The sequence below is a fragment of the Castor canadensis genome, chromosome 4 (assembly GCF_047511655.1).
Source record: "Castor canadensis chromosome 4, mCasCan1.hap1v2, whole genome shotgun sequence".
Taxonomy (NCBI): domain Eukaryota; kingdom Metazoa; phylum Chordata; class Mammalia; order Rodentia; family Castoridae; genus Castor; species Castor canadensis.
In genome coordinates this window covers 182,815,344-182,829,316 of record NC_133389.1, presented here as the reverse complement: position 1 = coordinate 182,829,316, position 13,973 = coordinate 182,815,344, and the positions used below count along the sequence as shown (strand labels likewise).

The window sequence follows — 13,973 nt, the reverse complement described above, 5'->3', positions numbered from 1 at the left end:
GGGTGAGGGGGTATTTTTAGACACTGTCTGCACAAGAGGGAGGGTGGTGAGGGATGGGCTCGTGGGGGAAGGAGTGAGGTGACAGCTATTCGCACATTATCCACTCTGAAAGACCACACTGGTCTCATCACATCTGAGGGCCTTGAGGCCTCTGGGTGACTGGAGGACCAGGGCGGACAGCAGGGAGCTTCTAGGGCAAGCGAGAGCTTTCACCCCACCTGGGCTGTCAAGCTGACATGGGGGGTGGAGAAGACAAGTGGGACATCCACAAGATGAGGACATGGGTGCCTGTGCCTGGCACACAGAGAGCCCCAGCTCAGGGGATGCTGGGTACTTGCCAGGTGTTAGCTTCATCACAGTACTGACAGGGCCCAGGTGGCTTTGGCTCTTCTGTCAAGTAGGAAAGTCACAACACGAATAAACTCAGGTTGATCAGTCAAATCACTCAAACCTTGGGGGTCCACGGTGGCAAAGAGGAGGGTGCCCAGGACACTGAGGAGACCAACAGGGATGGAAGACACCAAGGCTCTTCCCTGCTACATCGTGGCATTGGCCTTGGGCTGCCCTGGTGTCTCCCTTCAACCTGCCCAAGGCAGCTAAGAAATGGGGTCATCTAAAAATACACTAGATGGGCTCACAGCCTTCCAGGCATGCTTACTTCACAGGGACCCCTCACGTCTGGGTCAGGATGGTGCTCAGGAGGTTGGTCTCAGTCAAAGTCAGGTGGAGCTTGGGAACGAGGGTCTCCAACCCTTCCCATGCCAATGGCCAGAACAGACCTTCCCACTCAGGGACTTCAGGACTCAGGAGAGAAGCCTCAGCCCTCAGCCTGGAGTCTCACTGGCCAGTCCCCTCCTTTCTTCTCCTTCATGGGCCTCACTAACAGGACTGCCTCCAGGGCTGTTGAGACACGGGAATCAAGAAATGAACTGATGCTCTTCTAGACAGGGGGCCCAGGTTGGCTCTGGGGACAGACATCCTGGCTGAGATAGGCAACTTCTCGGGGGCTTTGGGGATCCTGATAGCTAGGCTGGAGAACAGATGGCATCTGCCCCGCCATCACAGCGGCTGGGGAAGTGGTGTGAGCTGGCCACCACCGCCCTGCTCCCATGTGGAAGGATTTAGCCCTGTGAGTGTACAAAGAGCTCCTACACTGCTCATCCACAGCGCAACACAGGTGTGGTCTCTAACTCCAGGCTTCTCTCCCTGCTTGGCCCTGCCCAGCCCCAGGCTGGCCTCTTCTCTTGCTTCTGCCCCTTGGCCTTGGTCTTCAGCCTCACATGATGTGAGGGACCTCCTGGGTGTCCCCAACCGTCATGTGTTCTGTGCCTTCGCGGGGAGCAAGGTGTCAGGTTTGCTGGCAGAGTGTGAAGGGTCTATGCACCTGGTTCAGGCTGGAGGAAATTAGGACAGGGACTGCTGTCACAGGGAGCTGACTCTGCCTGGGCATAGCGCTGCATACCAAGGGAGCAGACCACCCAGCAGACATTGTGGTGATCAGAGACCCCCACATCTCAGATGACAGGAGACTCAGCGCCAGGTTGCTCCTGGTCAGATTGAGTTGGCACAGTGCATTTTTAAAACACACCCCTTGCTTCTCTTTATGATGATAAAAATAATAACACATACTCATTTTTGGAAACAAACAATATAAAACAAAAAACTGCACCAGCCCTTCATAAGCTGGCACGCTCCCCTCCGGTCTGTGACAAGTCTGCCCTCCACACTTGATGCTGAATCATGAGCATTTCTGATGACACCAGTGTCTGGAAACACGGGTTTAATTTCATCTCAGCAGGGAGACGCCTCACTTTCTGAGGCTGGAGGCGACATCCAGGCCCAGCTCCTATTTGTGGACGTTCGGGCTGGTTTCCATTTTGGACTGACTGCTCTAAGGAAGGGGGTGTTCACTGTGTGATTATTTTCCCAGGATAGATTCTGAGTGTGAAATCACCAAGTGAAAATGTGCGGTCATCTTTGAAATGCAGTGCTCAGACTGAGGGACTCCAGCTTGGGTGAAGGAGCGCACTGGCTCCTGCCTGGCTGTTCCCATGGCTGGGTCAGCATCAGGCCATGAGACCCGCCCAGGACAGAGCCCTGCAAGTCAGACAGGCCCCCTCCTCTTCCGGGCTTTACTGCTCGACTGGTTCACAGTGTTTCTTCCTTGTGTGAGATTGACTTGCGGCAAATTGCCAAGAGGTCATCCTCTTCTCTTCTGATAGTTAACACTATCAGAACACTCAGCTTTACTGATCCTTCTTCCCTTATGGATTGGCTGTGGTCCCTTTATCTTGGGCCATGTTTCCCATGGGTGAAGTCGGTCTTCTGTGTTCTCATCTGTTGGTTCAAGTGACCGTGTTCTTGGGTCAGAACCACTTTGACAGATGACTGTTCTGAAATCATGAAGGTTCAGGTCAGAATCAAGCTCTTCCTTAGTCTTGTCCTGCTGTATCTGTCATCTATTGCCACACAACAAATTTTCCCCAAACCCAGTGTCTCAGAACAACAAACACTGGGTCACCCAGCTTCATTCTGGAATGGTCCTCTCGCAACGTCTGCAGTCACCTGGCATCTGCCTGGATGGAGCTGTGGCGGGAACACTCAGCTCTCCCCGCCTGAGTTTCCACTGGGCTGCTCCCTGCCTGCAGTGTCTTCTCTGAGGTGTAGAGAAATTAATGGAGCTGTAACCTCAGCATCTTCTATAACCTGGTCAGAAGTGACACCCATATCTTCTGCCTCATTCTGGGGGCTGCATGCTGTGACCACAGGAAGCAGGGTTACTTGGGACCTTTTTAGGGGCTGGCACCACAACTTCCTTTGCTCATTTTTTTCTGTTAAATGAACTTGAGAGAAAGAAAAAAGTCAACTTTGCATGAAACATACACACTTTCCTGCAGACATCTTTACTGTGCCCATGGTAGTTCCAAGGAAAACTGTGCTCCCTGGCACGGTTTCTGCTTTTCTATAGCTTTACCTTCCCCCTCTCTCCAGGGTCTCTAACTTACTACAAGCCTTGTGTTGTGTCTGGTGGCTTCCAGCATGCATAGGAAGGAGCTCTGGGTTCTCAGTGGGGTTTTGCCAGCTGGATGACAATTTACAGACACCAAACAGGCCTTGCACCTTTGAGTGTGGCTTCATGGGTGCAACCCTGCCTACTTCAGGACACCAGCTCCCTACAGATCCCCATGGGTGAGCTGCTAGTGGGTCAGGGCTCCCAGCTGCTGGGCATCAGAACCACATGCCAGCATTCCCAGCCCCACCCCAGGCCAGAGAGCCAGAATCTCTGGGGCATAAGCCCCCATGGCACTCCTTGCCTGGCAGTCTACTTGGGCCCAGGTCTCCTTGGGACACTGGTTCTTGTCAATGCCCCTGACAGCTTGGATCTGACCCTTCATCTGGGAAACTGAGGCCTAGAGGATGTGAGGGGATTACAGTAAGTGGGCAGGGATGCCCAAGCTGGGCATGTCAACTTTCTGCCCCGGAGTGACACAAGGCTGGGCTCCATGTCTGCTGCCCACCCTTCCCAGCCCCAATCCCAGCCCCTCCTTGTTAGGCTCTCAGACAGCATCGCTTGACAAGTGGCCATGAGGGGACCCAGGAGATGCCAGAGTGCCCAAATTCTACCTCTCCCCCTTAGGGATCCACCTATTATTACTAGAACTGGTGAGACTCCAGGGAGTTCTCCAAAAGGGAGGAGACCTCCAAAACGGAAACTGGCCCTTAGGTACCAGGTTCGTGATGTCACAGAAAAAGAAATTTAGGACACATCAAGGTAGAGCCCAACAGAGTTTATTAGTAAAGCAAAACAAAGGAAAGGACAGTCCCACCCAGACAGGTGCGGGCACACAAGGGAGGTGTACTGAGTGCTCTAACGTCAGGGGTGTTTATGGGAAAACATGGATTGGGGTTTGGCTTAAGTTTGCCTTAGGATGAGTGCTCTCCTTTGTTCTTGACACATGGTACATTCATTCATTCTTGCTATTTGGGCCCAGTGATACCAAGTCTGGTCAGTTTACTGAATTTGGGTCACAGTGACACAGAAGTGTGGTTTCCTTGTCATCCCTTTAAACAAGGATGGGTTTCATCATCAGATGCTCCTTTCAAGCCAGGTGTCCTTCCTTTAGGTAATTTTTCCTTCTTTGCCAACACTTCTGTGATCAAAGGAGTCGTTACTATAACGTCCGGCTCTGAATCCCTGGCTCCTGTCCCCCGAGCCTCATTTCCCCTGCTTATCCTGTTTTAGTCCCACTCTCAATGCTTGGGCAGCTGCAACGCTGATGGAGCAGCTGTCATTTACAGCTGTGTCACATGTTAGGGCCAAGAGCCAGGGCCTCACTGACCAAGAAAGAGCACTAGGGTTGCTCATGGCTGCCCAGCAGCACCCTGCCCATTACAGCTTACTCTTCGAAGTACCAATCACAGGCTGGTGAGCATCCAAGACAACCATAACCCCTGCTCAGAACCCCTTCCCTGTCAGTCCCCAGTCTACCCCACCACGACCCCTGGACGGGAGGGTCAGCACTGCATCCCATCCCCTCATGGAGGTGAGAGGTCAGGGTCTCTATGGGACTGAGTACACGCCATGATGCTGTAGCTGGGCCGAGTGAGGCTGGAGTGGGAGTGGACACTTGGTGCCAGGCTCTGTGGGTACAGAGGGCTCTCCCAGGGGCCAGTGGATGATGAGTATGGGACTGAGGGTCAAATAGGAACAGGTCCAGTTTCAACTCCAGCATGAGGGGCTTTCACAGTGAAGGAAGCCAGAGGGGCACAGCCCTATGCCCAGCCCACCCCAGAGAAAGGCCTTCAGGGACAGTCACTGGCTGGAGGCAGCCTGGGGATAGGCCTGGGCTACTTCCCTTGTCGGCTCTTCCAGAACTGACCACCCATTATTCACCCAATGCTGTGTCTGCCTGAGGGTCCCTTCCCATGGGACCCTTGTGATCCCGCTGCTCTGTTCACCGCCTGTCTACTGCCCTAGGGCTGAGAGTTCCCTGCCCCCTAGTGGTGAGGTGGGGACACTACAGGAGACCCCTGAAGGCATGTTCCCCTTGTGCAGCCTCTGCCCCAAGGGGCCTAACTGTAGGCGTTGGCGGTCAGTATAAGATTCTTAAAACCTGCCCTCCCCCCAACACACACCTGTTGGGACCATCCAGCCCCATAGCCTTGGTGGTGGCCCATCCATATTGCTGCCACAGAAAACTGTGGACAAGTCACACCCAAGAGCCAGACACCCAGGGCTCCGACCCCAGCACCTGGATCACACGATTCCCTGCAGAACCTGGAGGTCCCCAGGGCAGAATCACCTCCTTTCCCTCTTCCCTCAGCACATGGAGAAGGAGATCCATGGTGACACCCAGCAACAACATGAAGCAGCACACCCCAGCCTGCCACAACTTCTGCTCTGGGTGTAGCAGCTGGACTTGAGAGGGTGACACCCACTCTGCTCCAAGGCCGAGGCCACCTGGGGCCTTCTCCTGTGCATGTTCTTGGTGTCCCTGCCCCCTGCAGTGGCCCTATTCCGCCCCCCGCACCGTTGCCTGTAGCCCTGAGGCCTCAGAGGAGCTAGCCAGCTGCAGGACAAGGGGGAGGCCTTCCCCTGGAGGGCAGGTCTTGTGGAGTGCCCGGCTGAGGGTCACTAGCATGGCAGCAGGCAGCTCTGCATGACTTACAGGTGAATCTGTGTAGGGCCACTTGCTTGATCTAGAAAACTGGGATGGGGATTCTGTCAGATGGAAGTCCTCCTGCCTGAAACCTGCTGTCTCCACCCCACTGCCTTCCCATTTCCCATACTGGAGATCACCAGAAGGAACAGAGGCAGGACCGGGACCAAGGTCCGTGGCCCCAGGCCCAAACAGAAGGTGGACAGAGGTTCTGGACATGACAGACCACCTGCACCAGGGAAACTGAAGGACAGGACACCCAGGTGACTTGGAGCCCTGAGAAGGGGAGCAGGAAACAGGCTGGTGTCCCAGGTGCCAGGGGGAGCAAGGCAGAGGGGTCCTGGGGCTAGGATGCCCAGTCACCTGAAGGCAGGGCCGCACAAGGTCATGGCCATCAGATAGCAGTACTGCCCAAGGGCTCCTGCATTCACTGGTGAAAGGATTCTAATGCCAAGTTGCCCTAAGAGAAGGGTGCCATGCCTGAAGAGAAACCTCTGTCGGACAGAATGGTGGCCACCAGGTAACTGGAAAGAAAAAGACAAGAGGAACCCCAAACCTGCCCCAGAGCCCCATCCAGAGGCTGCAGCAGCCCCTCACTCTCCAAAGGTGAACATCTCAGCCTCTTTCTCCTTCCAGAAGGCAAAGCTGCGGTCGATGTAGCCGCAGATGTCCTCGCTGTTGAAGCTGCTCCGCTGGGTGCCAGACCCCAGCCGCTGGACTGTGGACTTGGGGCCTCTGCCAGAGATGGCAGTGAGTGGCAGGGGCCCAAGCGGAGTCAGACCTGACTTGCGACCAGGCTCTGTGTCCCAGACAGGACCCTGGTTGGAGCCAAAGAAACGGGCTTTGATGTCCTCGAAGCCATCGGTCCAGGCACGGCGGCCCACAGCCACCTCATCAGTCACGGCCTTGTGGAAGGCACGCACGGTCTCCCAGCCGTGGGCACCCAGGTGCTCGAAGACCTCAAAGCAGAGCAGATGGCGCATCTTGCGTTCCTCGGCTGGCAGGTCGCACTCCAGGAGCTGGAAGTACCCCAGCATGAACAGGTCCAATGACAGGCTGCTGTAGGGCACAGGCGCCCCATCCACGTGGGGCAGGAACTGCTCGGGTGACAGGGGACCATGGCGTCGCCGGCTCAGCCGCCGCAGCTGCCGGGCTGGCACGTGTGCCATGATGGCCTTCCAGTTGCCTAGCAGGTGGGCAATGATACTTCGCTGCTGCCACAGATGACCAAGCCGGGGGCCCTCACTGGGTGGCAGGGCGGCTGGCTCTGAGCCCCTAGCAGCGTCCTGTCCCCTGGGCCTGGCACGGCGGGCCTCCAGGGTCCTGCAGGCGGCTGTCTTAAGGGCGGGCGTGTAGGCAGACTTCTTCCAGTGGCCAAGGAAGAGCATGACGATACGCTGCTTGCGTAGGCTGGCCAGGTCCAGGCCTGGTCTGCTGCCAGACTCAGATGGGGCCTCCTCGCAGCTGATGCCCGAGTCACTGGCCTCCTCAGTGTTGCCCGCCACAGGCTCCCCTCCCATCGGGCTGCCTTGGGGCGCAGGGGCTGCAAAGCAGCCTCTTGGGCACTGCCTGGGTTGGTCCCCCAGCTCACAGGGGCCTGGGTTTGAGGCACAGAGCAGGCAGGGGGTTGACTCAAAGTTGCCACGCAGTGTCCGCACAGACACACCCCACTCCTGGATCTCACGCTGGGCCTCACTTCGAGGGGGCCCAGCCGGGGCTTCCCTGCAGGCGCCCGGCAGGGCTGGGCCAGCTGCCTTCTCATTCTGCACCAGCCCATTCACGCCAGTCAGCAGCAGGGACAAGCTGCGTACCAGTCGGCTGATGTGGCTGCACCAGAAGGGCAGCGGCTGTCCACCAGGCATGGCCTTCCCCGTGTGCACAGACCCCTCAGGCTCAGCCACCACTGCTGGGGCCTCCTCATCCTCCCGCCCAGGTGGCCGTGGCAGGAAGTGGCTGTTGACGGTGATGCTGACCACGGGCTCGGGCAGCAGGGCCTGCAGCTCAGCTGCCAGCCGGCCCAGCTCACTCTCGTACTCCTGGCAGCGGCGCCGGAGCTGCAGGTCGGCGATCTGCTTCTCCAGGTACACCAGGTCGTCCTCCGTCAGCAGCTCCCCAAATGGGCCCAGGATGGCCTGGTGGGCCTGCGAGTACCGCCAGGCTGCACGCTTTGCAGGACCTGGGTTGCCGCTGTTGTCCTGGGTACAGGAAAGGCAGGATCAAAGGACCATGGGCCACACCTGCATTCAGCAGGGAGAGACATGTTCCTGCCAGACAAAGTCCCCCTGGGGACCTCAGCCTAGCCCCTGGACACCAGTTGACCCTGGCCTCACCTTAGAAAGTACACCAGGTTCACTGATTTGACCTGGCTTTTAACAGGCTGCTGTGAGGACAGTAATTGCAGAATCTCACCCTGGAGGCCTGCAGTTTGTCTGAACAGTGTGTTCTTGGTTGAGCGCTGCACTGTCTAGACAGCGAAGGCAGCCATGCGCAGGTGGTTAAAGTAGTTAAAATTTGAGGCGGGGGAGGGGTGGGGAGCTTTCTGCCTTGGAAGTGATGTAGGCACCTCTGCTCTGCCCCCTCCCCACGCCTTCCTGACACCCCCATACCTCCTCACACTCATCAGTGCTCCGTAGCTCCTCCTGCCACCCCACAGTCTTCTGTGTCTGGACTGCAGCCCCAGGGTCTCCACTCTGCCTCTACTGCCTTACCAGCCCCAGTGAACCCTGCCATCCTATGCAGTCACCACCAGCCCACGAGGGCCAGGCAGTCAGGCTGGGGTTGAGTCAGTTACTGCAGTAGCCCACCCCCCTCCGTTCCCCTGAGTTTTCAGTTTGCAAGCCTTGGGCCCTGGTGGAGACACACTGCAGCATAAGGCAGTCTTAGGTGATCAAATATGAAAGTGGTTCATGCAAGGGAAGGACGCATTTCGCTTTTTTTGAATTGTAACTACTTTAGCTGCCTGTGACAGCATTAATAAATTAACTGTTGCTCTCTAGGGGACAATCCTAGAACTACTGTCCAGACAATAGCCAGAAAGGCCCTGTTAAAACCAGGCTAACCCATAGCCCCTTCTTTGCTCGCTTCCCAGTGGCTCCCTAAACACCTTACTGAGGCCTTGAATATCTGCCATTTCCCCTAAACCTGACCCTCATCACTCCCTCGGGATCCCCCCTTGGGCCAGCCCACCTACTCAGAGGATCTTCACACTTGCTGTTCCCTCTGCCTAGAAGGTGCCTGACTCAAATTCCCACAGGGCTCCTCCCTCACTTTCTTCTGGCTCCTGTTCAAGGTCACCTTTTCAGAGAGGGTGCTTCTAAGCACCCACAAGCACAGCTCCCCACTTTATACCTCTTTGCTTCTCTCCACACCAGTGGGACTCACCCCCCCCACCCCACTGCACTTGCCCACTTCCACTGACTTCCCTGCAAGTGGTGGCATCAGGAGCCTGGCAGACCCCTCACTAAAGAGGAAGCTGAGGCTACAGGGGGCCAGGAGGGGACACCTCCTTGGGTTTGGGATTCCAGGCTCGGGCTGAGGTACCCCAGCTTCCACCTTCACTTGCTGGGAAAGGCCTCCAAAAACCTTCCACCTCTGGCCGCCCCCCCCTGCTCCGCCATCTGGTTCTGCCCCTTATCCCCCCATCACATCCTGTCCCACCTGTGCCTCCAGGGTACCATCTGCACCCAGACGTGCCTGCAGCTTCCGCACCATCACCTGCCGCTTCCACTCCGGAATGGGCCGGCCCCGCTCATCCCGAGTGGGCACCAGCCCGTCGAGGTCGCCCGAGGGCAGCCCGTCCAACTGCAGTGCAGCAAGGCTGTCAGGAGTGTCCCATGTCACTGTTTCTGGCCCCTGTACAGACACAGAAACCACACAGACCAGAGGGGACCCAGGCCTGAGAAAGGGGAGATCCACATTCCAGGACAGGGGCCATAACCCCGGATGTTCTGGGAGATGGGGCAGCAGGGGCCCTGGGCAGCACCACCGTCACCTTGCTCCCATCTCCTCAGAACTCAGGGCATCCAGAGACAGCCAAAGCTGCCCGGGCAGGGGCCTGGTGTCCACCTTAGAAGAGAGCCAGCTGCTCTGGGGAGCCTTGTCCTGGCCCACCCAAGAGAAGACAGCAAGGGGTTGGCTGGGGGTAGAAGATGGGGACAGAAAGGGAGGGGGACATACCTTGGGAGTGGCTGGGGCACTGGTGGTGACCCTATGGGGAACTGTGCAGGCCATCGGCTCCCTGGGGACAGGCTGGCCAGGCCAGGCTGGGCTGAGAGTCACTGTTGCTGAGAAGGGAGCTGGAGTCAGAGGGGCATCCAGGAAGGGCAGAGGCACAGGGAACAGAGACGCCCAGCCTTGGATGGAGCCCCTGGACCTGAGGACAGACTGGTCCCTGGAAGAAGCACTAGGCTTGGAGCCAAAGACCCCACCAGCCCTTCCACAAAACACCCCGGGGTGGGGCGAACATCCTCTCTGGGGTCCTTGCTGGGGTGTCAGTGGGACCCTGAGCCTGGCCTACCCAATGTCCTGACTTTTACCCTTAGCCCCTCTCCCCATGCCACAATCCCTCCCCCCCCTGCACCTTGAGCAGAGCCAGGAAGGCCTTGAGGCCTAAAGGTCCAGGGAACTCTTGCAGCCCCGTCAGACCCTAACACCTGTCCTCTTACTGCCCCAATGCCCCTCTGCATATGAACACACACCAGTGGCACAGTCCCAAGTGAGAAACGAGTGTGCATTGTGGCCTGGGCAGACAAGCGCACATACCCCCACACACGTTCAGACACAGCAACACACACAAAGACTCACAGGCTGGGCACACGGATACAGACAGAGACACACACATTCAGAGACACACATGCACAGATGGACACAGACAGGCACAGACACATGCATGTAGACACACGTTCTTCTACACGTTTTCACATAGCTGCCACATAGCATCCCATGGAGTGAGGCAAAACCTCACTGCATGTGGTGCCCGCTGATTTTCACACTGTTCTGTTTTGTTTTGACAAACGCTGGTCACTGTCCTCTACTGGGTGGTGACCTGTAGTTGGAAGATGCTTTCCCTGTCGCTGACTGCCCTATGGATGCTTGGTCTGCTGAGGGCTGAGAGAGCCACCTGGTGCCATCCCCCACTCCCAATTCTCCTCCAGGCAAGGTGCTGTGATCTGTGTGCCCACCCTAGAAAATATTCATCCTACCTTCAAAAAGCAACAAAACAACTAAAGGACCCTGGAAGAAGCGGGGGTGAGGGGAAGGGGTGGCCCTATGTGCCCAGTGGCCTGGACTTAGCACCCCCTAGGAGGACCTCAGAGGGAGGCTGCAGTGCCCACTGCGCACCCTTGCCCAGGCCAGTCCTGTCCAAGGCTGAGCACTCACGAGGGGGGCTTCTGAGCTGCGAGCCCCCTCTTCTTCTGTCTTCCATGGAGAGTTTCGTGGCTGACAGTGGAGGCGGTGGGAATGGTGGTGGTGGAGGCGTCATCAGGATTGGTACCTGGGGTGGACAGGCCTGGTCAGTGGGAGGTCCAGGGAGGCTTGGCTTGGGCCCATCCCAGCTTTGCCAGGCAGGCATGGGGGGCTTTCCTTAGGGGGCTGTGCAGTCAGAAGAGGGCTTGAAGCAAAGTGTGTAGGAGGGAGGGGCAGGACCTTGTCCCTCCATGCTGGGTGACCAGGCCCCCTGACACCCACAGATCTTGTCTGAGGACCATTGCTCCCAGCACCCTCCAACTTGATTGCCTGCCCGCACCCCTAGTGAGTGACCCCATCTCAAGGCCCAGCTGGTGGGCATCGTCCAGAGAGCTTAGCTTGGGGGATTGGGTTCTGGGCTAGGCCTGGGTCCAGCTTGTGCTCACCTCTCTGGCCTGAGGCCGACACTAGGACACACACACGTGTGCACACGCACATATGCCCCTCCCAGACTGTCCTTGACTACTGCTGAGGCCTCCTGGGCCTCACTCTGACGCGGACCCAATCCATGTTTTGGGGTGGGAGGCTCAGTGAGAGTTGGCGAGGAGAACAGAAGACAGGAGGCTAGGGTGGGGTCCCCGAGAGCTCACAGCCTCTGTCAAGCTAAGATGCCAATGCTTACAGCATAAGCCTCGCAGGCTCATGGAACCTGACTGTGACCCCCAGCTCTTGTCCGCAGCCCAGCTGCCTTCTCAGGGAATCGGGCCACCCTGCCTGCCTCAAACTGTCTGGACCCTGGCAAGTCTGTCTACTCTGTAAGAGGAAGGCAGGTGCCATCTGGACAGAGAGCAAAGCCTCAGCCAATGTAGAACTCTCCTCACCCCCATAAGCAAGGACTGTGTGGCTGTGACCACACCTCAGGGCAGAGGCACCATGCCCAGGACCTGCCATGTGTCCAGCCAGGAAGTACCAAGAATGGAACTTGGGGGGACCCTCCCTAGAGCCACCTGGAAAGTGGATCACTGAGACCAGCCCTAGGGATCCTGGAGCTATAGGGTCACCCAGCACGTTTGGGCGGGGCACGAAGCTGGGCTTGACCACCTCTACTGCCCTCAGACACTGACCACTGGGCAGCCAGAAACAGTCCTTGACCTGAAGGTGCCACCCCTCTCAGCCCTGCTTGGCCTCAGCTTTGGCACCTGACCCAGGGAGCTGAGGCTTCTGTCCCTGACCATTCAGACTGTAGAGGCAGAGGTGAGGCCAGCAGGGCACTGGCCCACAGTTGTCCTCAACAGCAGAGCTGCACCGGCCCCCTGCCTCCTTTGTAACCTCTCAAGCAGTCCTCCCAGGTCCCCAGAGCCGGACTTGCTGCCTATTGTTTCAAAGCTGAGGGTGGAAAGCTGGCTTGACCCTGTCTTTCTGAAGGTGGACGCCTGGGCTCTGGTGTGCCAGCACTGCCTCATTGCCCGTCAAGCATGCCAATGACCAGCAGCTGCCTCCAGTTAACAGTGCCCAGGCAGTGCTTCTTCTGAGTATCCTCTGACCATTAGACCAAAGCCCCTCACCCTCCAAGGCAGGACAGCAAAGGTCAGATATAGCAGTCAGAGCTTCTGGGCTGGTGCTGAGGTCAGCCCTGAGCAGGGCAGAGGACCTGGCTCAGACCAGCGCTGATTCAAGTTGTGTGGCCTGGGGCCAGTGCCCACTTTGTAAGCATGGGACCCATGGTGTGGCTTGGGTCAATGCTGTGCGGTCTCCCTGCCTTCATCCTCATCTGTTTCTGCCAGAGTGGCTTCTCACTCTGCATGGGCTCTCAGTGTAATGCAGCCTGTCCTGCTGGGCAAGCCCTTGACCTCTCTCAACCTCTGCTCACTCATGGCCAAGATGAACCCAGTCCTGCCCACCAGCCACACGCTGTCCAGGATTCTCAGCTCAGGAATGCAGCCTGGAGTTCTGTCTACCCAGTCCCTACGCACCTTGCTCCTTCTAGGAATCTGCAGCGGCCCAGGAGCCCCGGCACACGGGGTAGGGGTGCATCTGCCCAGCCCCAGCCTGAAAGGATGTCAGAAGCAGTTTCTGGGTGGCAGAGAGCTGTGGCTGTTCTGGGCTGTTGGGGGCTGTCAAGACTATGGCCCCCAGGAGCGGGCGGTGTCACATTAATATTTGAAGGCTGAGGTGTCGGGTGGCCAGGCGGGCTGGGGTGTGGGATCCCTTACCACAGGGCCTTAACCCTCTCCAGTGCGGGGACCAGGGTGCACCCTCTGGGAGATGGAAGGACCTGAGGCCTCCAAGCCCTACAAGAAGAGACCATCCAGAGGAACCCCCTCCCCCCTCCCCATGCAGCTCGCAGCACAGATGGAGAAACCAAGGCTCAGAGAAGGCACAGGGCTTTCCCACAGTCCCACAGTTGGGACACAGCAGATGGGACCAGGGCTCCGGTGCAGAGTCCAGTCCCTGCTCCAGCAGGACCGCGGCCTGAATGGTGCCTCTTGGTCTGGGGGCACCAGCAGCAGCAGAGGAAGACGCAGCAGCCAGCTGGGGGAGACCTGGGGGTCTCACACATTCTCACCATGTGCAAAGCCCAGCCACAGCCTGAGCTTCTCTCAGGGCTGTTTGCAGGGCGACCCAAGGGATAGGAGCAGACTTTGTTTACTGCTCACTTTAAAGGGAGTCCCAGGCTCAGTGCTCCTTGACTGGGACGCAAGCAAGTGCACTGTGGGCACAGCAGCCATCTGGAACCAAATCACATCAGCTGGGGCCTGGGGGGTCAGGGGACCCTGCCTTGGAGTCTCAGTTCTCTCCCCGCCAACTGAATCTGCTGGTATGTGTGTATGTGGTCGGGGGAGGGCAAGAATGAGGGCACTGGCTGAGCCAGCAGTGACCTCAGACTGGGAGGACTGGGAGAATGGA

The 13,973-nt window shown here is 57.7% G+C and overlaps 1 protein-coding gene across 1 annotated transcript in view; it reads right to left on the bottom strand.

Annotated features, from left to right (window-relative positions):
* Nucleotides 1-3,618: 3,618 nt before the first annotated feature.
* The window catches only part of Espnl (espin like), a 31,763-nt gene continuing 21,408 nt past the window's right edge, over nucleotides 3,619-13,973 (bottom strand). Inside the window, exons 6-9 of the mRNA XM_074072119.1 lie at nucleotides 11,040-11,154; nucleotides 9,837-9,943; nucleotides 9,318-9,512; nucleotides 3,619-7,855 (exon numbers count right to left, since the gene is read on the bottom strand). Of these exons, the coding sequence (XP_073928220.1) occupies nucleotides 6,254-7,855; nucleotides 9,318-9,512; nucleotides 9,837-9,943; nucleotides 11,040-11,154 (2,019 nt within the window). The 3' untranslated portion in view covers nucleotides 3,619-6,253. The remainder of the gene's footprint in view (nucleotides 7,856-9,317; nucleotides 9,513-9,836; nucleotides 9,944-11,039; nucleotides 11,155-13,973) is intronic.